At 36.4% G+C, this 23803-nt stretch overlaps 3 protein-coding genes across 3 annotated transcripts; all 3 read right to left on the bottom strand.

The window, feature by feature from the left end:
- Positions 1–456: 456 nt before the first annotated feature.
- LOC120218851 lies at positions 457–21383 on the bottom strand. The gene is made up of 6 exons (XM_039215752.1): positions 20243–21383; positions 19767–19991; positions 19110–19201; positions 18168–18885; positions 5697–5703; positions 457–471 (listed from the first exon to the last, which is right to left on the bottom strand). Exons 1-4 carry the CDS (start codon positions 21347–21349, stop codon positions 18186–18188), a joined length of 2124 nt encoding a protein of 707 aa, XP_039071683.1. The 5' UTR covers positions 21350–21383; the 3' UTR covers positions 457–471; positions 5697–5703; positions 18168–18185.
- LOC120218850 (dnaJ homolog subfamily C GRV2-like) lies at positions 1948–16250 on the bottom strand. Its single transcript, XM_039215751.1, is given in 24 exon segments — positions 1948–2242; positions 2244–2329; positions 2485–2553; positions 2813–2936; positions 3178–3302; positions 3560–4018; positions 4096–4439; positions 4519–4864; positions 4937–5395; positions 5470–5764; positions 6433–6777; positions 6875–7098; positions 7207–7701; positions 8666–9058; positions 9166–9306; positions 9872–10054; positions 10056–10235; positions 10420–12654; positions 12802–12864; positions 12945–13046; positions 13567–13775; positions 13911–13998; positions 14505–14738; positions 15512–16250. Coding segments are annotated over 24 exon segments (7731 nt in total). The 5' UTR covers positions 15929–16250; the 3' UTR covers positions 1948–2127.
- On the bottom strand, positions 16633–17659 carry LOC120218925. Its single transcript, XM_039215810.1, has 4 exons — positions 17479–17659; positions 17370–17399; positions 17144–17214; positions 16633–16960 (listed from the first exon to the last, which is right to left on the bottom strand). Exons 1-4 carry the CDS (start codon positions 17623–17625, stop codon positions 16633–16635), a joined length of 576 nt encoding a protein of 191 aa, XP_039071741.1. The 5' UTR covers positions 17626–17659.
- Positions 21384–23803: the final 2420 nt, after the last annotated feature.

Below are 23803 nucleotides of genomic sequence, written 5' to 3'. Positions count from 1 at the left end.
AAATAGACATAATATCGACAATATTAATTTTGAAATATAAAATTAAAAGGTTAAATATTTAAAACTTAACCTATTAAAATAAAATAAACGCTACCAATTACGTTAAAATACATACAGGTTTGTTTAAAGATTACTAATAATATAAACGGTAAAATAAAATAGGCGTAAGTGCCCAAGTACATATACTTCTCATGTCCGTACTGATACTTTTATTTCAGTATGCTTCTCAAACAATTTGCATGCAAAACGTATCGATACACATATATAAAGTATCGATACTTGAATTTCGAAACCTATTACTTTAAAGTAATATGTTAATTAACAAAGTAAACGGTAAAAGTCTACCGGTATATTGATAATAGGTGTAAATACCAAGTATCAATACCTTTATTCTAATATGCTTCTCAAACAATTTGCACGCAAAATGTATTAATACACATATATAAAGTATCGATATTTATAATTTAAAACCTAATACTTTAAAGTAATAGGTAAATTAACAATGTACATGGTAAACGTTTCTACCGGAATGAAAATAGGCGTAAATGTCCAAGTATCGATACTCATATACAAAGTATCGATACTTATAATTTCAAAACCTATTACTTTAAAGTAATAGGTAAATTAACAATGTACACGGTAAACATTTCTACCGATATAATGAAAATAGGCATAAATGTCTAAGTATCGATACTTAAAATTTCGAAACCTATTACTTTAAAGTAATATGTAAATTAACAATGTACACGGTAAACGTTTTTATCGATATAATGAAAATAGGCGTAAATGTACAAGTATCGATACTGTCATATAAGTATCGATACTTATAATTTTGAAACCTATTACTTTAAAGTAATAGGTAAATTAACAATGTACACGGTAATATGTTAATAATATTGAAAACAAATCGAGTAATTAACTTATTTTGTTATCGTCGGATTTCTAAGTCCCAATCAGCTTTAAACAGACGCTACTTATTACATTAAATAAACGCTATTGTTATGTTGTTATGGTTGATAATATTTCCGGTAATTAACCCATTTTGTTATCGTCAGATTTCTTAGACTCCATCAGCTTAAACTTTGGTAACATTTTAGGCGCTACCTAATATGTTGATAATATTAATAACAAATTAAGTAATTAACCTATTTTGTATCGTCGAATTTCTAAGGTCCAATCAGCTTTAAAAAGGCACTGCATATTACATTAAATAAGCGCTACCTGTTATGTTATTATAGTTGATGATGTTTACCGTAATTAATTAGTTATGTTAAAGTAAAAAAAAATGGTGTATTTTACATACAACAATAATATTACCGATTATTACGATTATTATTACAACACATATAATATTTACTGTAACCAATCAACTATTTAACTAGTGACGCCGTTATTTTAACCGCCTCTCCCCCCACATATTTGACGTTCATAAAGGTTGCAAAAAGAGACTGAACAAAAGTTAGCTTTAAGTGTTCTTCACTGTAAACCAAATTGATGAGATTAAGTATACTTTCTTAATATTTTAGAAAATCTCATTCTCTATCTATATATTTATTTATTCAGTAGCTTTAGGTTAAAAAAACAGCTTTCAATTAATTAGTTAATTAATTACGGAGGAGGGCATGACATGTTAAGGCAGTTCTTACTTTTTTTAAGAAAATGAAAGAGAAACATCAATAAATGAGGTGGCTGGGGTTGCACAAAACAATGCAGATATAATTATAGTTCTATATTCACAGTCCATATGTAATATATTTTTTTTAAATTATGTTCAAATTACTGATAATTTAATAAGATATTGTTATTTGAACTTAATTAGAAAATAATAAGTTGCATTCAAGGAATTAAATAAGCATTTATGACTTTGTTATTTTTTTGTAAAAAAAAATATAATGAACTCATAGAATAAGATCACCTCAGTCATTTATAGTCAAATTGCAAACAAGATTTTTATCTACACGAGAAAATTGAATACTTCCTCTATGTAATCCATCATATTGTTTTCACTAGAAAAATTGTAACCACCACCTTTGCTGAGATGGTAAGTAAAAGAAAGAGGAATGGAAATAAACTCTACATTGAACTGTACATATGTGCCATGTATAAAATACTCCCTTGAGCCTTCAACTATGAAAGCTGATCCCGACTTCCATCCCAATCCGATGCCTTGGAAGCAGGTGTCCTTGCTTGCGCGGTTTGCGGCGGGGCTGTGAGGGCGTAAGTGAGTCTAGACGAGAATTCTCATTAGGCCAGCAACTCCAGCTGCAGCAGATTGAGCATTCGAAGGAAGGAAAAGATCGTGTTTCTGATATTTATAGACACTCCAGACCTGCAGAACGGGCACGGTGACAGCTAAGAGAGGAGACGTGGATACGCTGAGTGAATGCATAATACATGAAAACACACTGTAATTCGCAATAAAATGCCAATCTTTAGAGGTTCATAAAACTCGTTATTCGGACAAAAGCATGTTTGAGGACATACACTAGATGCAGTCAATATCTGACGCACTTTAAAACAATGAGCGCCTTCTGTTGCAAATGCATGCAAAACCTGGATCAACAAATTTAAAGACATCATTTCATATATAACTCATATGACTTCAAAGAAATCCACAACTATTGGCTTCGATGAAATGGAAATTATTGTCCATTTACGATTCAAGAAGATCATTACTGGAAATTTTACCTATAATTATACACTTTAAACGAATATTCACAAAAGAAACATAGAACTGGAAAAATAACAATAATGAGCAATAGTGTCAGTCGAGGGTGAAATGGAAGTTTACTGAGAATGATAGTAGTATAACCTCAATAGCAAGCACCCGGCCAATAGATGCTTCAGATTCATTCCATTTCATCTGAGAGCAAAATCCACTCCTCCTGGCAGATCTCCAATCAAGAATTCCCAGAAGAACTTCAACCAGACCAACCCTGCATTATTCAAGATTTTGTAACATCAGAAAAAACAGAACAGAGCTCAAATGATAACATGATATGAAGCCCTTAGCACTGAGAAATATATGATCATCAGGTACATAATATTTAATGTATCAACCAAATATAGCACCCTTCAAGAAATTTTATCAGAATAATGACGGAATTCTTAGAAAATGTTTCTTCTACTAAGAAAAGAAGATGCATCTTTGTGCATGTACTTTATTACATTACTTACTTAAGTCCTTGGGCAACAAGTGCATCCCTAGCTCTATTACCAGCACTAACAAGACGTTTTAGAGTTTCCAGAGCTAGAATGCTTCCACCTTGCCATCCTATAGCTTTCATTAGAAGTGGAACAACCTGCAATAACATTTTCTTCAGTAAATAAGAGGGCACTAAATTTCAAGGCAGAATATTAGTCTGACCGAAAGTATATACACAGCTAAACAACTCAACATCCTTGCCCATAAAAATATTCAAAGAGGATTAAAGAACCAGGAAAACCATAGTAAGAAAGGAACCAATTACATTGAAGAATGCATGAAACTGAAAGGAGTTGAGCAGCAATAAAATTAGAAAGAACATCACACACATAAAACAGCTGTTAGAATACATACTTGAGGTGTTTCAACACTTGTTGTGGCCATGGCTTCAGCGCATATTGTACTGGCAGCAAGCTGATGCAGAACCCGCAGACAACTAAGACGCACAAGTTCTTGTGGAGTTTGTGCAGGTTGCTCGTCAGGTTCATATGCTCTGCCTGCCATACTATTTCCATCTTTCGTCTCCCCAGATGACATTGTTTCTCGTCTTCCCTCAAAAGCCACAACAGCAACAAGTTTGGAAACATACCCAAGATAGCCAACATGATCTGCAAGTGCAGGGTGTACTCGCAATAATGAAACCAAAGCAGCAGAAAGAAGCAAAGGAAGCTCAGGGTCCACAGATTGTGACTCATAATGTGTGGCAGCAATAGAAGACAAGTACTGGTCCAGAAGCCCTTCCAGGAATCTCTTAGGATTTCTAAGAGGAAATTTGGGATCTTTAAGGAATAGTCTGACATAGATCCCACCAACCTGCATCAACTATGAACTTATTTGTACACTAGGAAATAATGGCAGAAAAATTAGATAAATAATATACCAACTAATACCTGTGGTTCATCTCTCATTTCCTTCTGCGGCGAAGGTTGCTCAGGTACATCCCAATCAATGACACGGCCTTTCATTTGTTCATGGTACAGATTTGACACCATAGTTGCAATTTGTGCAGACAAAGAAGCTGCCATGGCTGGAGTCCATACAAGTTCTGGTGTTTCAGTATTCTTATCAAGGGCAAAGACAACAGCTTCACCAGGCCCATCCCTTATGATTGATACTAGGCCATCTGGAAAAAACCTTGCTAATGTTATAGCAACTCTAGGTCCATGCATCGGCTGCGCAACAAGTTTACCCAGTAAAGAGGCTGCGGCTGCTCTTTGCTGCAAGGGTATTTCTTCTGCACATAGCCATTTTTAACATCAATAAGATGGTCTTCTAAATGGTTAAGAAATGAAAAACTGGAAAGACATCATTACCTTGTGAAGGCAACAGAAGTTCAAGAATGTAAACAATACCACCATGCTTGGCAGCTGCCCAAGCAAGTTCAGGTGTGCTTGCCAAAGCATAGAGAACCTGAAGCGCCCCTTCTCTGCAAGCCGGGGCAGAGTGAAGCATTTGCAGCAAAAGAATAAGACTAGATCCATCTGCAACTATTGCTTCCAAGCAATGAGCATATGCAGTCAAGAGAGAGAGAACCTTCAGGCAAAGCTGAGGAATGTTGCTTTCTGAAGCAACAGGCACAGAAAAGCATTCAAAAAGGGGTAATAGCCTCTCTTTAGTAGTAAATACAAATGCCAAATTCGAATGCGTGGTTAGCAAGTTCTGCAAAAAGAGAAAAGTTGTCGGAAACATTAAATTCTTAATAACCTAGTACACACGAGAAAAAAAAATTACCTTAAGTGATTTAAGCCCAAATTGAAGGTTCTTAGTCAGCACATTTTCTTCCTCATCTTTCGGTCTTTCATCAGATCTGGCAATAGAATAATCAGGAACGTGTTGCTCATCTACTGATGTACCAGTTGTGTCGCCCTGATGCTCATCAGACTTATGGGATGAGTTGTTGACATTAAGTGTTTCCCGAGCATCATAATCCACAGAGCAATGATCGTGCACTAGAGAAGCTATAAAATCAATCAAAGCCATACAAAATGCTTCTGGTTCACTGATCTCAGAGTCTGGTTGATTATTATAAACCCTCAAATAAACATTGCCAACAAAAAGTTCCTTTGAAAGTGCTTCATAGGAAAAGATATGAGAATCTTTGATGTCATATGAACCATTTGGACCCAGGCTAGCACGTTGCTGATCCACAAATTTCAGCAGTTCCGCTCGAGTTGAAGAGTTCCAGATGATCTATGACACAGAATAACTGAGACTAACAATGTCAAGGCAGCTAAAATGGGACAACATAAAAGCACATTGTTTACCTCTGGTGACTCCAAGGTTGTGTTCAACTTGGACAGTAGGTCTTTTGGTACTTGATTTCTCAACATACTGGCAAGTTTAGGAGTTAGCAAAGCTTTGAGGGCTTTGACAACAGGTGCATTATAAGGTGTTGAGCTCTCATCGCTGCACAACCCACTAAGCTTAGATATAGCCTGTGATGCTCGTATAGCATGCATGTTTTTTGCTATTTGAACACTAGCACCCACACCATGCGACTCTGACATATCAGATTCCTCTGCAGTTGAGTCATATTGAAGCAACAAGGGCAAAAGGTACCTACAGAAAACATATTAACAAAATAAAAGAGGTTAATAAAGTAAATAAGGATAGAGTTAATACACATGATTTCCAAACAATTTAATATTAAATCTGACATTTTCTTAACAAACAAGCAGAAGCAAAAAGAATAACAGCTTCAGCAGCAATAAGGTCAAACTGAAAAATGTACAAGCAGTTATCTGAAACTCAGCTTCCAGAATGTTATGTTCACCCATATCCAGGAAAAAATGTAAACAAATGGGGGAAGGGTTTTTACATGAAGCAGATAAAGGAAAGCAAAATCCTAAATACGTTTATTGTAACATAAAAGCATATAGAAACTAATGACACCAAAAGACTTGAATAACGACCCATATATGAAATGTTCATCCACAACAGAAGAAATGGCCTAAAATATTTTACATTGAATAGGAGGTTCCTGTAGTTTTCAGAGTACTTGCCTTCAAGCAAAAGGAAGACAATAGTAAGTTAGTAACAAAAGACTATGTAAATAACAGAAAGTCTAAATGGAGTTGGACAGAAGTTTTAAAGAAAATTTTCCGAATAAGATATCAAATATTACCGACTAAAATATGGCACAGAAAATTTGACTAATAGTGTTGCAAACATGCATGAAAATTCATGGAACAAACATAGATCGAATACTGAAAGATAAACCAACGTACCATAGCACTCCAGCCTTTATGAAGGCATCTTGCAAATCAGAAGACACAGAAACATGAGCAACAGTCTGGAGGGCAGCATCAACTGCTGCAGGTACAAGCTCAAGTTCAGTGCAGTGCACTATGTCCTCAACAAGTCCAGAAAGCTCAAGCATCTCAACCCTAGCAGTCTCCAACTGACTTAGAACAGAAAAGGTTTGCATCACACTGGCAACAATGATAGCAGATGGTTCATTTGCAGTAGTAGTTGGTTGGACCACACACATGCAACGAGAGAGAAGAGTTGCAAGAAGTTTTATCCCACCATCTCTAACAAGTTCTTCACCATTCAACGAGGAAGATGCACACCTAACATTAAAGACACACACAGAGATGAAACCTCCTAGTCAAATTTAACTAATAAACGGAAGTTACAAAAATATCTGTTTGTAGGAAGAGGATTTACGTAAGCCAAACAAGCTCTGATGCTGCAACAAGAAGAGATGCCCTCTCCGAGGCAAGAAAATTGTTATCTTCTTTTTCGACAGTCACAGCACTGAGCAGCATGAGATAACCAGCATATTTAAATGGTTCCAATACATCTCCGTATCGTCTGTACAAAATGCATTGTCCTTTCAACAAAAGCAACAGCCTCCAAGGCTGAGGACCTTGCAAACCTTGCATAGTGGCCTATATAAAGAGAAAGATATGGTATATTTTGCAAATCAAAGTGAGGATAAATTATTCAAATGTATTCATGCAAGATATTACGCATTGAATTTGGGAGCAAACATCGACCTGAATTCGTTCATAAGCCTTTTGTACAGCAAGAAATTTCTCCCTCCCTTCAGGGTTTTTGTCAGGATGGTATTTCATTGCAAGTTTCTTATATTGTCTCTTGAGTGTTTCTTCATCAATATTCTCAATTTGCCAGGATATGCTAGATATCTCTCCTGTCACATTGTGAGAATACTTCTGATCAGCAACATCACCAGATACATCGTCCAAGGTAATCTCTAAGATTTTGCAAGCTTCTTCTTCAGAAAGATCCATTGGTTTCCGTGTTAACTCTTCTCGCCACATTACTAGCAAGGACTGTAGAAACTCTACATGCTCAACAATTGGCCAATTAGGAAAACGGATCTCATCACATAGATTTCGAAGATAATAACGGTGACACCACATTTCATCTCTAAGCTCTGGATAAGTGACTGGTGGCATAGGAGAATAATCATATAAAGAATGACAGTGCTGTGACAACTTCTGGGGGAAATCACCAAGATGCTGCAAAACCTTTTGGAAGGCAAAAAAAATGTATCAAATGCAGATTTTCCAACTAGTAGTCAAATGTAGAATTGAAACTTTATCCTAAGTAACTGGCTTCAAGAGATATCAACTTCTAGCTATAGTTTGACGAAGTAGTTCTCATTCATCTATTTGCTTACATGATTAGGTTTCTGTATTCAGAAAACCATAAGTTGCAAAGGAGAAGGGAAACTCCTTGGAGAGAAAAAAGAGGAAAGAAGGATCTCTCTCTCTCTCTCTCTCTCTCACACACACACAAAGATAAAGATGGTGGCAGAAAGAATTCAGGAAAAAGAGAGAAAAGAATCATCATATATCTTCTCATCTAGTTTACATGCTTTCATTTCTAAGGTTATACTATAGTTTGATTTAGTAGTTCCCATTCATCTATTTGTTTACATTATTAGGTTTCTGTATTCAGAAAACCATAAGTTGCAAAGAAGGAAACTCCTTGGAAGAGAGAGGAAAGAAGAAGGATCTCTCTTTCTCTCTCTCTCTCTCTCTCTCTCTCTCTCTCTCACGCACACACACACACAAAGACGAAGATGGTGGCAGAAATAATTCAGGAAAAAAGAGAAAAAAATCATCATATATCATCTCATCTAGTTTACATGCTTTGATTTCTAAGATTATACTATACAAATTATTTTATCTATTTTTCTTCAGATATCAAATAGAAGATGTCAATAAATTATGAACTTGCTAATTGCATTTCTTCAATATTGTAAATAATTGATGTTAGAATTGACCAAATAAGGCATTAAACTACTTTATATTATCAGTATTTATATGATTATATACTTAAATTCCATATAGGCCCCTGAAAGTTTCCCTGCTCCGCCCCTGCCTGTATCTTTTCTGGAGGTGAAAGTGCAGGGCAAACTTAACATAATTGAAAAAAAATGATTTTCTACTCTAATGAATCACCATAGCATATTTAAAAATGATTCACCTGACAAATCAGATTCTCTGCTCGCATTTTATGTGTCCAAATGATCTCAGGGGTATCAGAGTCAGAAACCATTGCTGCAGCAAATGCAAGAGGGCCACCACACTCTAACACATACAGCAAAGATTCAGGCAGAAGCCCGCCTAATACACTACGTTTTGCAAGGGGCAATGAAGAGGAAACTGCAGCTTCTTCTCCACCATGAAAAGCTTGATGTACATGGGTTACCGAGAAGAGTTGTGCAATAGAAAGAAGGTTGGATCCAGGGTATGCCAGGGCAAAATAAAATGCACCTGTGCAGTACAGACGCATCATGGCCTTTAGGTTTCTGGTAACTATAGCCTTGAGCAATGCAGCAGCGGCCTCTACAATACTTGGCTCCCCAGATAGCATAGCCTTTTAAGGAAAAAGAAAAAGACAACTTAAAAAGTCATCATTCAACTTCCAATTTGCAGTATCAGAAAGGCATGACTAAATTATCAATTTAATATGGCATATGGAACCTGTGCAATATGTGGAATGCAACGTGGACTTGACAAAATCCATTTTACCCTTGGAGTTGGGGTAACCATCTCACCAGCATCATCTAAATCTGAATGTGCAGAAACCATACTATGTAACACAGACAAGGCCGCCTCTCCTAGCTGCAAATAGGATTGTCAATTAGAAGGCATCAAGAGAGGGTAAAGATAAGGTTGGGCCTCTAGAGATGTCTATGATTGTAAGACCACAGGAAACCCAACACTAAATAGATGTGAGATAATACCAGTTAACAGTTTATACCACAAAATATGTTGGATCATGCCTTTCCAATGTTCCCAAACCATTAGACAATGCACAAAGATTCATCACTTAAGAAACTAAAATGCAAGCAACAGATAAGTATTGCCTCTTTAATAAAGCCTTAAATAAGTCTAGTACAAAATTTCAGATGCTAGGTTCTTAAACTATAGATGAAGAAATCCAAACATGATTGCATATACCAATTTGCTACAAGTATGTCCAGAAAAAAGGAATAAAAAACTCAATAGAAGAGAACAATCAGCTGAAGAAATTTAGATTTTCAAGTATCAAGTACTAACAAGCAGAAATTGATTAATAACAAGAATTCAACTCATACACCAAAGTTATTATTGTTTATGTATGGTGCAAAAATACTTTTTCAAGTAATATATAATGCAGGTCAGCATGACACAGAGAAAACAATACCTGAGTTGGTGTGAGGGCAGGAATCCGAACAGATAGTGCCCAACGAAGTTCACGAATATCTCGTAATCTCTTCCACTCCATCATCCCAAAAGCCCAGCACCTTGTTGTCCAATCAATGGCTTTCTTTGACCACAACCTTCTGATAGCATCCTTCTCTAGAGGTCCAACCTCTTCACCATCTTTTGTCAGCATACATCCATTCCTTAAGTGGCTCCATAAAAGCAGTAGCAGCTATCAAATTCGATTGCAAAGGGATAGCAGTCCTCTCTGAAGCTTCATGAACCATTGTTAGTAAATCAACAGCTAGTACGCACCCTCCCACTATAACACAAGATTCCACATTAGCTAAAACCTTCACCAAAACCTGCACGGACGTGTAAACAAAGTGTTGATATTACTTTGGAAATTATCAAGAATAGAAATCAAAACCAACTTCTGACAAAGAACAAGAAGTCTACTCCCTCTCTTACCTCTATCACAAATTTTATATAGAAATACCTACAATTGAGAATATGTATCATCACACCCAAATACATTAGTAAAGATACCTTCAAAAGAAGTAGTAGACGGTGTCTCAAAGCTCTATCATCAGTCCTGTCCAAGAGAACTGTGATATGTGCAGTCCCTTCAAAAGGACCTATTAAATTGCAATGTTGCTCATACACAATTGACATAGCCCTTGCACAAAGCTCCCTAACTGAAGATCCTCCACCTCCTCCAAAGCCGTCTAATCTTCCCATATCGCACCAATCATCAGATGAACCCAGCTCATCTGGAACAGCACCACCAACTGTGAGGCCTATGTCAGCATCACATAAAAACCGGTGATAGAGTGCTCTGAAGAAAGCAACAGGATCACGAAGTGGAAAATCCTGTGCCCTGCCACTACTACCACTCTCAAGCAACAAGCGGAGATAATATTGACCAACACAAACCTCCTTGGACAAACTATGATAACTGACAGAGAATTCATAATAGTTCCAAGAGATCCTTGGAGCACTATCTTGGTCACTCGTACTCTCTACTGTAGCACCTCCGGGAACAATATCTTCAGTGCGTTCCTTCTCAACATCCAACTTATGAACCTCAGATTGCAAAGCCCCCCTCAGTTCTTGCCTAGTACGCTCATTCCAAATCAAATCTGCACGGTTATGATCAAGACTGAAAACTCGCCAGAATTCAGGCCAATTACAAAGTAGGTGACCGGAACCAACAGGTGTGTTCTCCACAACCACCTGATCAGGTGTTGGAAGACCAGTGTTATGTGACCCAACTACATTGCTGTTGGAATCAACCACATTTGAAGCATTTATTTCTGATGTGCCACGCACATTTGCTGATGGGGAATCAATGGATGCAGCCATAACTGAATGGCCATTTTGTGAAATCCCTGTGTAGTACGCATCGCTGGTCAAACTTTCCAGAGTGTGAGCAGCAGGAGATTGGTTTGAAACTTGACTGGAATTATGGTCTATGGTAGATTTCTGGTAGTTTTCTGCCACTTTGTGGTAACCAGTATTCATCTGCCTGACAGAATCACCAGCCTCAGAACTATTAACAGAAGAAAAGGGTTGCTCTTGCGATGAAATTCCCTGTCCTGTCCGACATCTCCTATGCTTAAGTAAGCGACTCTGCCTTTTGCTGGTCAATGATCCTTCTTGACTTGAATCTTCAAGTACTCCATCAGGACGTGTGTGCAAATAAGCAACAAGTCCTGGAGGCAAAACTCTCGACAATAACTCTAGAGCTGGTTTGTAGGAATCTGCCCATAAAGCAACAAGCTGTCGACTAACCTCACGCCGCTCACCAGCAGAAAGGAAAAATGCATGTAATAAATGCCTCAATAGAGCACCATCGCGTAAAGAAGCATCCCGCATGGACTCAGCGGCAATTGCATCTTCTTCCGCAATTGTACGCATTATCACAGCAACTGTTTCCCTGACACTCTCTGCAGGATGGCCAAACAAAGCAAATAAATGGCACTTCAAACCAGCTACTTGTCGCAACAGCTCAACAAAAACTTTGTAATGTGTAGTTTCACCATGTGGATCACATATCATAGCCTCCAAAACTTCAATAAAAGCCATGGAAAGTAAAGGCGACACAGATGTTGATTTCAATCTGTTTACAAGGATAACAACATAACCCTGTTGAGAGAACAATACAGATTTGGTATGCATAATTGTGGCATGTTGCTCCCCTTTAGAATCTGTTAGAAGATTTGTATCCCCAGGACCACCTCCAATGAGTGATGCAACAAGCCCTGCTGCTTCAGCAGCTACACCCTCAGATCCATTTCTAAGTAAGCCCATTATTCTTCCAACAGCAGCAGGAAAAGACATGACATGAGAAGCAGCACTTTTAGAAGCTAACAATCTACGTAAACATGCAACAAATCCCATCACTGTTGCAGCAGCTTTAGTCGAAGGAGGAGGCAGGGGAGGGGACTCTGGAGGAAGATTTGGTGTTGCCGGAAGCATTGTAACCAAGGCCATCACAGTAACCTCAGGTACTTCAATATCAGGAGGCACTCCAGCATATGGAATGCAAGCATTGAACTCCCTTATTCTACGCCATAGCTTAGCTCTTGAACCAGGAATAGAACCACCTTCAGCAACAGCATCTTTGGCAGCAGCAGACAAGTGTTTCAAATGCATGGATGCACTTTCCATATCAGGAAGAGCGGGCTGTTGACCAAATTGCAAAGTAACTTTTCCACAAGGTGGATCAATGCGATGACCGGGCATTGTCAACCTTGGTAAAACAGGTACAGGAAGCTGACCCTGGACAAGCCAGGGGTCAATCAAACCACATTAACAATTTAATTTATCAAGCACTAATAGAACTTACAGCCATAGCTAAAAATAGAAAGTATGATATGTAAAGAAAAGAAACCCTGTTTGTGTACTATATAGAACACATAGACCTACTTCTATTTGCAACACATCACAAATCGCAGCAAGTAAATTATCTCGTGAGGTGCTTGCATAGACCTGCAAGTCATGGATTACATGTTAGTTGCATAGAGCATACTATAAACAATTAAGCTTTTGAAACAAAAACTTATTCTCACATGGATAGGGCACCCATCATTGAATTCAATTGCAAACATCTGGGGCTCCTCTGCAAATCGAACAAGCGAGCTCACAGACGATAAAGGACGAACAACAACAGCCTGCACACATCTAAGGAAGATTCTCAGCATTTGATAATTCCTAGTTCAGAAAATTCCTTAAAAGATTAAGCCTTTAACATTAACCTCTGGATTGCCTCTATGTGTTGAACTAACATTTTCACACTTTTATTGCTTTTACGAAATGTAGGTAGTAAACTCTCACTGCACTTTAGCTCATTCAAAGATGCATGTTCTATTCTAACCCATTTTGAATTTAAAAAAGCAGTAATTTTGCAGCAACATTTTCCAACATAAAGATTTTGACTTATTGTTAAAATAATTAAGGAACAGTTACAAGTTACCACAGTTTGCCTTTGGTTTTTAACATATTAGCAAGGATGACCATATCTAGCATTCAGTAAGCCTCATTTAAAGGGCAATTTTCAATTATAACTCCAATTGGAGCAATGGTTGAAGTCCATTAAGTGAAACACAGATAAAGTGTTAAAACAAGTTATGCAATCGGTATATAGCATCTACTCGAAAAACTTTTATTAGAGGATGAAGGTCGTTAGCTTACTTCATAATTATCTAGCCGCCTTTCAAGAAGGGAGGCTTTTGTGAGGATGAGTTGACGAGAGACAGCATCCCCATGCTCTCCAAGTCCTCCTTTTGGGCCAACACTGAAACTCAATCCAGGAACATATAAAGTTCCATGAGCAGCAGAACGCAATCTTGTCACAAACCAACCTCCGCAAGGGGTTTCTGCTGCTCCAACAGCTTCTTTGGCTGCAATTTTTTTATAGTTGCATATTAATGAAAGAAACATCATAAGAATTACATCCGAGAAAGAGAAGCAGAAAAGAGGGATACAGAGGAAGTTAAAGTCTGAAAACAACAAGGAAGTTCTTTTTATTGAATTACCTCTTTGCTTTATATACTCTGTTGCAGTGAGAGATTGTGACTTGTCTACAGAAAGTGACACTCCAACCATTGACTTCGCAGCTTTAGCCTGCAAATTTTGTTTAAAATTAATTATCAATGTAAAAAATATAGTAAAAGAAGCCATGGTTGAAACTGAAAACATATTCATTGAACAAGAAGAATTTCAAGAGAAATGGAAACACAAATGCTATGGTTGAAAACAAGAATTTTTGGAGAATAGGTTTGGATTTGGATTCTTGTATGAACACACAGAGAGAGAGTGTGTGTGTGTGTGTGTCTGAGGGATAGAGGTAAAAAAGTTATCTGAAAACTAGTTAAAACTGGGTGCACGTATGTATTTGAGAGGTATACGCAGCCGAATTTCAAGTTTACTAAATCATTAAGGGATTGGACAATTGGTATCCAATATTTAGTATAAATCTACCAAGTCCATGACTCTGAAAGTAATCAAGAAAACCATCATGAATTCTATCTCCTATATTTGTACTAATTCAAGATCCCTCTCCCTTTGTTCTTTCAAGTTCACAAATGCAAAAAAAAATGATGAAAGTACATTAAAGATATTATCAATACCAGATTCGAAATTATAGCAGAATTTGTGGTCCCTGAAGCAGCTTGAAAAGCTTTAGATTTCCTTCCATATAAAGGGCGAAGAACGAAGCCACCATGATCAACGATTTTCTTCCCATAAACATCTGAGAGTAGAACAATGGCCGGGGAAGACATGTCTCTAAAATCTAAGCACCAGCGAGGATCTCCAGATTTCAAATCAATAAGTTCAACTCCAACATATGTGACCTTCAATTTCTGAACGGAAAAACATATGTTAAAAGCTTGAACAGGCAATTCAATACATAAATTCAAGGTAACCACTACTAATCAGAGAGCATAGGCAGTTATAAAACTACCGGTGCATTCTGCAATTTAGAAATACAACAGATCTACAACCAGTTAATTTCAAGCACATTCTCAAAAACAATCCAATCTCAATTACCAAAATCTCTTATCTCTAATCTCAAATCACAATAGTCAGATCTTTAACTTTTTTCCTTTAATAAATACAAGTCTTTAATTTTAATATCTCCATTCTCATTATCGAAATTTCAACACTCAAAATGTCTGATTTGAGTCCCAATAATTCCTAATACTCTACAACTACTATAAACTAAAATGACATAAGCACTTCTAGGCTAAACCTTAAACCCTTACAGCAACTAAGTACTAAATATAACCCAATAATTGCATTCAATACTAAAAATCATAATAAACAACTAATATCCCTCAAAATAATCAAAATAATAAATAATAATAAACAGCAAATAATTTAAATCTTAGCCAATTTTAATTCTTTAAAGTTTAATCAGCTTCTTTTTTAATCTTTGCATCAACTCTGCCTTAATTCAGAATTTATTCTATTGACTTTTACAATGCCGACATAAAAAAAAATTAAAAGAAATTCAATTACATTTTAAAAACAAAAGCTGATAAGAGCAAAATCAAGAAATTAGCTACTATTTTCATTAGAACTCCATACATAGAACTTTACGAAGTCAATCAACAAATGCAAGAGCAAAACTTACAAAGAGGGTCCATTCGGCATGTCGTCTCTGTATAAGCAACACCGGGAACTCCGCTACCGGTCCCAACCGGTTCCACCTAATTCGATGCAAGTCAGTTAAAATACTTGCCCGATACGGAGACGAAAATTTTATCGCCTTAAATTTCCCTTTACCATCGGTCCTCACGTTCATATTAAACTCAGGAGAATTATCACCCCTACCGATAATCGGCATGGCGGATTCGAAATCGGTCGAGACATCGTAAGAATTCGTTACGGACAAAGTCGAGGGATCGAGCGTGATGATCGCGTCGTCAGAAATACAAAGGATTCGCTTATAACGACCGCGCCACGAGTGCTTGATGACGAAATAACGGGCAATGTACTCGGGCTCTTCGTGGGGAGGAGGTGTCGCGTTTGACAGACGGTGTTGGTCCATGGAGGAAGCGGGTCGGGTGGAAGGTAAGGGGCGGATTGTTAAAGAGTTGAGGTACTGGAGGGAGTGGAGAGGAATTGCATTGTTGAGGCGGAGGAAGGTCCAGAGTCCCACACGTATAGCGGAGGGGGTACGTTGAGACAATGACTGATCTGCTCTCAGCTTCTAACCGAATTCGCAAGATCTGCCACTATTGCCAGTTTCTTTTTTCCCGTTTCGCATCAATTCTAAGATACCGATTAAGCAATGTTGATCGAAAGGTCAATCAAAAGCGAAAATAAATTGGATTGAAACAGAAAAGAGGAATAAAAACATAGAGAGATAGAATGAACGGCTTCGAGAATAGACCACCAAAATAATTCTATTGCAGTTGGGTCGAGTCGGATCTTGGCCTAAAAACTCTTTCATCTATTTACCCGTTCCGGTTATTTCTTTCAACACCACGCCGATTAGTTAATTAAAATTAACAAAAATATACAAATTTATTCATGACGTGAGAATTTTTTTAAAAAATAATCCTACAAAATAATATTAATTATATAAAAACAATGCAGAATTCTTTGTTACCAAATGATAGAAAATAATAACAATGAACTAAAAATTAATGAATATAATAACAATAACAACAATGCAGAAATCTATTTCTTTTAGGGCGTTTACATTTTGGTCACCTAATTTTTAAAACTTGTAATATAGTCACTAAACTTTTAATTCGTTTTCAGTGAAGTCCCTGACTTTACCCTCTTCTTCTTCTTCTTCTTCTTCTTTTTACATTGGCTTTCTCCCCTAGTGGATTCAAGTCTCCACCACTCACAAAAATTGTTAAATTCATTCATCGCATCGGAAGTAGATGTGCTATTCACCGACTGTTTGTTATCATTCAACTCATCTTCCTCTCCAACTACCACTTCATCATCACTACCGCTGTTACCACCATTCGTGGTGCCATTCATCACCTCTGTGGGGGATGATGCCGCATGTGCATTACCGATTCTGTCATCTTCGAATGCAAACCAGTTCGAATTTGTGAACAGACTGCATTAAAACACATGGGTTGTAATCTCCATTAGCATGACTGCTTTAACAAAACAATAAAACTGTACATTTATGAAAGCCAAGGGACTAGGAAGTTCTTCAACAAAACTACCCATCAGGTGGTGCATTATGAGCCTCACCAACTAATTACTTCATTACTATGGGTAAAGATGACAAGCTCACCTTCCTTGTTCATCTCCAAGCCTCAAGGATGATATGACAACCTCAGCAGATTCATCATCAAAGTATGTGTCCTGCAAATTGAAAACGTATATATATATATACACACACACACACACAATTGATTTGATGCTAAAAAATGAAGAGAAAAAAATCGCCATTTGTTTGGTTCTGATCTAAACAATCACCTAGAAACAATCTCCAATTAATTAAAAGAACTGCAACTAACCTCACCATCTCGCTCAAGAGCACCATGCTCCTGAAAGCAGATAAATAAAAACAATTAGTAGAGAACCCAGGGAGAATTAAGACATGGTTAGAAAAACCAAACTACATACTTCATTATTATCATTCCCATTTATTTTGTATCTGAAAGTTTGGCTTAGGTTATTTGCTAAAGCAGCAACAACATAATTTCTATCATGAAGATCATCTTCGTCGCTATCCCTTGTTCTGTCCTGCAATGTTGTTGGGCGGCTGCACATGAGAAGGGAAAATACATGAGACTCTTTAAAAGACTTTTCTAATCATGACTTAAGGCGCCACGTCAGATAAAACTCATGCGGGTAACATCAGGGACCTTACTGAAAACAAACTAAAAGTTCAGTGACTGTATTGCAAATTTTAAAAGTTAAGTGATCAAAATGCAAGACGGCTTAAAAGTTTGGGGATTATTTGTATACTTTGCCCTTAACATTAACAAAAATATACAAACTTATTCATGACGTGAAATTTTTTAAAAAATAATCGTTCAAGATAATATTAATTATATTAAAACAATGCAGAATTCTTTGTTACCAAATGATAGAAAATAATAACAATGAACTAAAAATTAATGAAAATAATGGCATCAAATACTATTATTAATCAGTTATTAGTTTGTTTTGTAAAAACAGAACTATAACAAACGATCAACTGAAAAACTTGAATGTTGATGTACTAAAATACATGTCTGCATAACTTTATCACAAGGATCAACTTTATACAGCAAATAACTTGAGACAAAAATAAACGTTCTTGTTTTAAAAACATGGCAGACCAATAATCAAGACGAAGAAAGATTGGAGGAATTGTCAAAACTGGTTCCAACATGCTGAATGACAAAGCCATAGATTTTCCTCTTCAACTTCTCAACCTTTTCTATCAATGCCTCATCCCCATTTGATACAGCCCTGTCTAACCAATCATTGACACGTTTCAACTGTGATAAGACACCTGCAATGGAGCCACAGTCCAACGGTAATGCTTTACTACCGCCAGATGCACACTCTCCAATCATCCGGAAACCGGCATCCAAGGACTCCTCAATGAAGCAAAGAAACCATATTTCCATATCGGACTTTATGTTCTGTGCAAAACACACCGTCTCTTTCATTCCCTGACCCCTGGTCCACATTGTAGCAGTAGGTTCCTGCTGTGGCAATGAATCATCTTTGAGTTGGTTTATGGGTGAAGCATGATGAGGTTGCACTTTTGACAAACTCCTCTGCAAAGCTGATGGAGATTCATTGTTTTGGGGGCTTAGAAGGGAGACTATCTCAAGATCAGTAGCCAGTGCGACTTCAACCCATAGAGAAGATTTTGAGTGCTCCACAAAGGAGTTTTCAGTGTCAGAGTTGTGGCTAGCTGCAACAGTCTCACCAATCCCAGTAAACTTCACAACATCATCATAGATCAATAAAAATTTGTCGATGGTGGGCAAAGGATTGGCAGCCTTCGATTTTGAGGAGAGTGCAGAAAACATGCTGGAAAATACGAGGGACACAAAATTAGGCCCATAGAAGTTTTGTTGAGAAAATATGACGCATGAGTTATTTATGCCAAATAAATTAAGCTGATAAATCTGAGTTTCTGACCATATGAGATGTCAAAAGAAATATTGATCTGTCAAGTTATGTCACATCATTTACATGCTGAACATTGCAACACCTTATGTTTCATGCATATGCATGTTAGCGTGAATCCTAACCTTAAATTCCTGACAACAGACTCGGTAACAATGGCCTCTTCCAATGCTTCTGCTGCAGCTTTGGAGGCAAGAACTCTACTTTGCATAGCCTCCTGCATTAAGACGAAGTATTGAAAATACAAATTCAGTTCGCAAGACTTTAGCTTTTTTCATCTCAAGGGTTAATCAGCTACATAACAAATCAGATAACCGAATATTTTGTTTCCATTTCATCTCCGTAAATCATTGGGTCAAGTATTTATAATGAAGTTCTAGTGCACTAGTTCATGTGCTCCACTAGTTCAATGATGGCGATATAAATGGTGATGCTAGTTCTTGTACACAAACAGAGTAACTATTAGCTTATACATGTTTATAATGAAAGTTCAATATCATTGAGACCTTGACAGGTAGTGAATTGATCTTATCGACCCAATGTTGAAGAGACATAAATGAAGTTAAAACCAAGCTAAATGCATCACATCATCTTTGTCAATTTAGAGTAGAAGATATAATATAAAACACTGCAACTTAAATAAGAAATACTGATCAAACAAAAGCAGTAAAGCACTATCTTAAATGGGTAACAAACAGAAAAGCAAAACACATAAATTTGCATTTGTGAAGTTAAAAGAATGGTTTGATTATCTCCTTGATAATTCCTTTACTGTCTCATACCTTTCCAAGCTTTGCAAGGTCAGTAGAAATGGTATCCCATAGAACACTGCCATCAGTCCATTTCTTTTCATGAAGGGTGATTCCAGCTGCTCCGCTCGCACATGTTGGTTTCTCTGGGGCCGAACCATTTTCGGGTGGGCTGGCATTTGTTTTCTCGTTGCTTGAAGAATGTTCGTCATTGGATTTCTGACTATGTACATCACTTAAACGTCTTGAAATGGACGCCTGAAGAAAATCATGTAAAAAATCCGGAAGTTAACTAGATGGAGAACTGCACCTACAACTCAATTTAAAAGGACAAATCTATTATATAAAAATTTGGCATTCTCATTCTTGCTTCCTCAAAGCCGACTGTGGGATATTTCAGTTGAAGTTGAAATGAGAATAACAAGATTATCACAAACTCAAATTGCATATCAACTTCGAATTTTCCAAATAAACATAAAGTTAACAAATTAAGAAAGATACTTATTTACCTGAGTCCGAAAAATTGCTTGCAGATCCGGTTTAGACTTCACAGAAGCTTTCTCCTTGTGCTCCCCTGAACCTTTCTCTGGCTGCTCATCCCAGCCCTTCCTACTACTCTTTGCCGACCCCACCAGAGCTTCGGACACCTTTGAAATCCCAGCAACAATCGTTGCCATCTTCTTCTTCGAATCCCCAACAGCCGGCGAAACCTTAAATACCCCGGATAACCTCCTCCCTGGAGAAAGTGATGCCCTTCGAGCACTTGGTGATGCCTGCTTCCTTCCATTAGGGGAAGGTTGCCTATACCTCGACGGTACTATGATGGCCGGCTCTCTCGCCACTTTCCTGTTCTCTTCCTTGGATGCTACCAGGCTTGGTACCACGCATTTTGATGGTACAGGAGACGCAGATCTCTTACCTTTCCCAGCCGGAGATGGATCTCTTTGCACAACCGCCACATTGGTCTTTTTAACAGCTGAAGCAGAACGTTTGGCGGTGGCCGGTGACGAAAACCTCTGTGGAAGCTTTTCTGAAACCTTGGATTCGCACTCCAAATTTTCATTAACTCTAACATTATCTTTAGGCGCAAGAGGCTGCCTTCCTTTGGACTTTTCAGTTTCTGAATCCTTGTTTTCAGTTGAAGTTTGTTGTTGATCAAATTTCTTATTAGACAAGTAAACCGCAATGGGATCCATGGAGTATTCGGATTGCGAAACGGGTTGTATAACGAAATCTCTTTTAGAAGACGAAATGCGGGCGATTAGAGGGTCAGGGGAGCCAACGAAAGCATGGCGACCTGCAATGGGGCGTATGCCGGAGACACGTGGCATGGGAGAGTCAAAGTGGAAGCGATCTACGTAGACGAACTGGCCCAACTGGAGCCGGTTGGAGAGGATTAATTCAGTGTCGCGCTCGGAGAGGGAGACGTAGGTGGAGTTGAGGGAATCGGAGAGTTGAACGTAGAAACCATGGTTGGGCCAGAGGTCGGAGCCGGCGAGAGCTGGGACAATACCAATTACTTGGAGAAGAGCAGATCGGTGGTCGCCGGTGACGCGCGCGGGAGAGTTCATGCACTGCAGGAGCTTTAGAAGGATCCCAGGGTTAAGCGAAGCCATAGCAAGAGAGGAGTGAGGGGCTGGTCGGGGGAGGGTTAAGCGAAGCCATAGCCAGATTCAAATTTAAAAGCCCAGTAATATTATTTCTTTTCTATCATTTGAATTCAGGTGGGACCGGGTCTCGTGGCAAAGCTGAAAGCTGTACTCTACCGTTACGCTATTTTTTTTTTCCACAGGAGAAGAGGGGTAAATAATACGCAATTTTATCCAAACATCATCTAAAAAGTAATTAATCCTCAAAATAATATTCATTGTTGATTATTTTTTTATCTAATATCTATTTTTGTTATATGAAAAGAAGTTGCGTTTTATAAAATAAAAAGTATTGAGGTGATATCCTAGTTATTAAAGGCGTTTTTTTGTAAAAAGAAAAAAACATCTTTTATTAATGTGATTTTCCACTTAGAAGGTGCTTTTTACGTAGAGCATCTTTCCATTTAATTTTTTTTAAATTAAAGAATTGATCTATAAAATAGAATTTGAAAATAAATTTTGAATATAACATAAAAAATATAGCAATGAATATAATAACTAAATCTGAAATTTAATTCAAATATAATGTAAAGATTTATATTAAAATTATTATAATAATAAAATAATAATAATATAAACTAATGATAACTTCTTCACAAATGAATTCTACATGATGATAATTGTCTGATTCAAGCAAAATTTCTTCGTATAGGTTGCTCTTCATCAAGATCTTCATTCTCATTGTCTTTCATCAACATTGGTTTTAATATGTTGTGTCGGAATCGATGACAAAGAAGGACCTTCGTGGAATAACAAATGCGGATGTATGTGACTAACAATCACACTACTTAATAAGAACTATGAAAAATTAAGAAAAAAATGACATCAATGACTTCGAAAAAGAAAAAGCACATTCCAAGTATACACTCACACAAGCATGTTCTTTTTGCATAAAATATATTTGCTAATTAGGATATCATCTTGATAAAGCACTAGTAGAATGCGTCTTTTTACTACGTAACAAAGATACGTGATATATCGAGAATTAATCAATATACTATTTTGATAATTAATTATTTTTAGATTATATTTATGTAAATCTCCTAAATAATAGTGTAGTATTGAAAGGACGTAATATAAAATTATGCATTAATGTTTTATTAAATAATAATTTTTTATTTTAATATAAAAAATTTCCAAATTATACTTCTTTTATTATTTAGGTGTCTAAACTTTTTTTCTACAAATACAAATATCTAACGTTACAAAACTACTGTTTTAAGTGTGGTTTATATTGACAGATAAAAATCTATTATTTGACATGGGCTTATAGAATTTTGATTTTTGAAAAAAATAAAAATGTTATTTAAAAAATATTTATAATAAAAATCCCACTAGCATTTGCCCCTCCCCCGTGTCATTCTCCCTCCCTTCTCTTAATCACAAATACAGTAGGTGCAAACCTATGTCAAACGACCAGCCATTTAAATGATCATTCAATGGGTGGTTAAAGGATCGGCTGTCACTGTTATTATTGTTACAAATGGCCGGTCAATAGGATTTAGGAAATTTTTAAAAATTTGAATATTTGGGATTTTAGAGATTTAAGTTCAGGATTTAGGAAATTGGAGCGAGGGATGATCACTAAGGTGGTGTTTGTTTTTACTGTGTAAGGTCTGTAAAGTTCTTATGTCTGCGCCACGTAGACCACGCGCAGACATTGAGCTTCGCAGACTGTTTGTTTTTTAGAAGACAGAAACTCTTCTAACGTCTGCGCGGCACAGACGTGGTCTTATGTCTGCAGACGTCTTCTAACCTCTTCAAAGAGGTTTTATATTATATTTGATTTTAATTTTAATATTAATTTTTTAAATAAATTAAATTTTATTTTTTAATATTATATTATAGATATTAATTTTAATATTAATTTTTTAAATAAATTAAATATTAAGTTTTTTGGATTTGTTATTTTTAAATTATATTTAAACTTTTTATACAAAATGTAAGTATTTAAACCATATTGCTTAATGAAAAATGATTTCATTGTTTGATAATTAAGATTTTAAAATATAAAAAATTATAAGTTATGTTTTTAAAAATTTAAAATATAATCACAATTAAATAAAAAATAATCATAAAATAATTTGATAAATTAAAAAATATTTTCTAAAAATATCATATAATTATAAAAATAAATTATGAATATATATTTAAAAAAATTAAAAGTATTACATAATTGCATATTTAAAAAAATCATATAATTTAATGATTATTTCTAAATTTTATTCTATAAAACTTATAAAACTAATAATACATGTGATTATGTGAGACTTATAATATAATTAATAAGGTGATGTTTGTTTTTCTAAAAAAATTATTATTGTAGTTGTATGAATTATTTAAATTTCAGTATTGTAAAACTAAAATTATTTAAATATCAGTATTGCAAAACTCTTTTAAGTTTAAAAAATCAATTTATTT

The sequence above is a fragment of the Hibiscus syriacus genome, unplaced genomic scaffold (genome assembly GCF_006381635.1).
Source record: "Hibiscus syriacus cultivar Baekdansim isolate YM2019G1 unplaced genomic scaffold, ASM638163v2 tig00110201_pilon, whole genome shotgun sequence".
Taxonomy (NCBI): domain Eukaryota; kingdom Viridiplantae; phylum Streptophyta; class Magnoliopsida; order Malvales; family Malvaceae; genus Hibiscus; species Hibiscus syriacus.
Note: the sequence above shows the minus strand (reverse complement) of the source record. Positions and strands in the feature narration are given on the sequence as shown.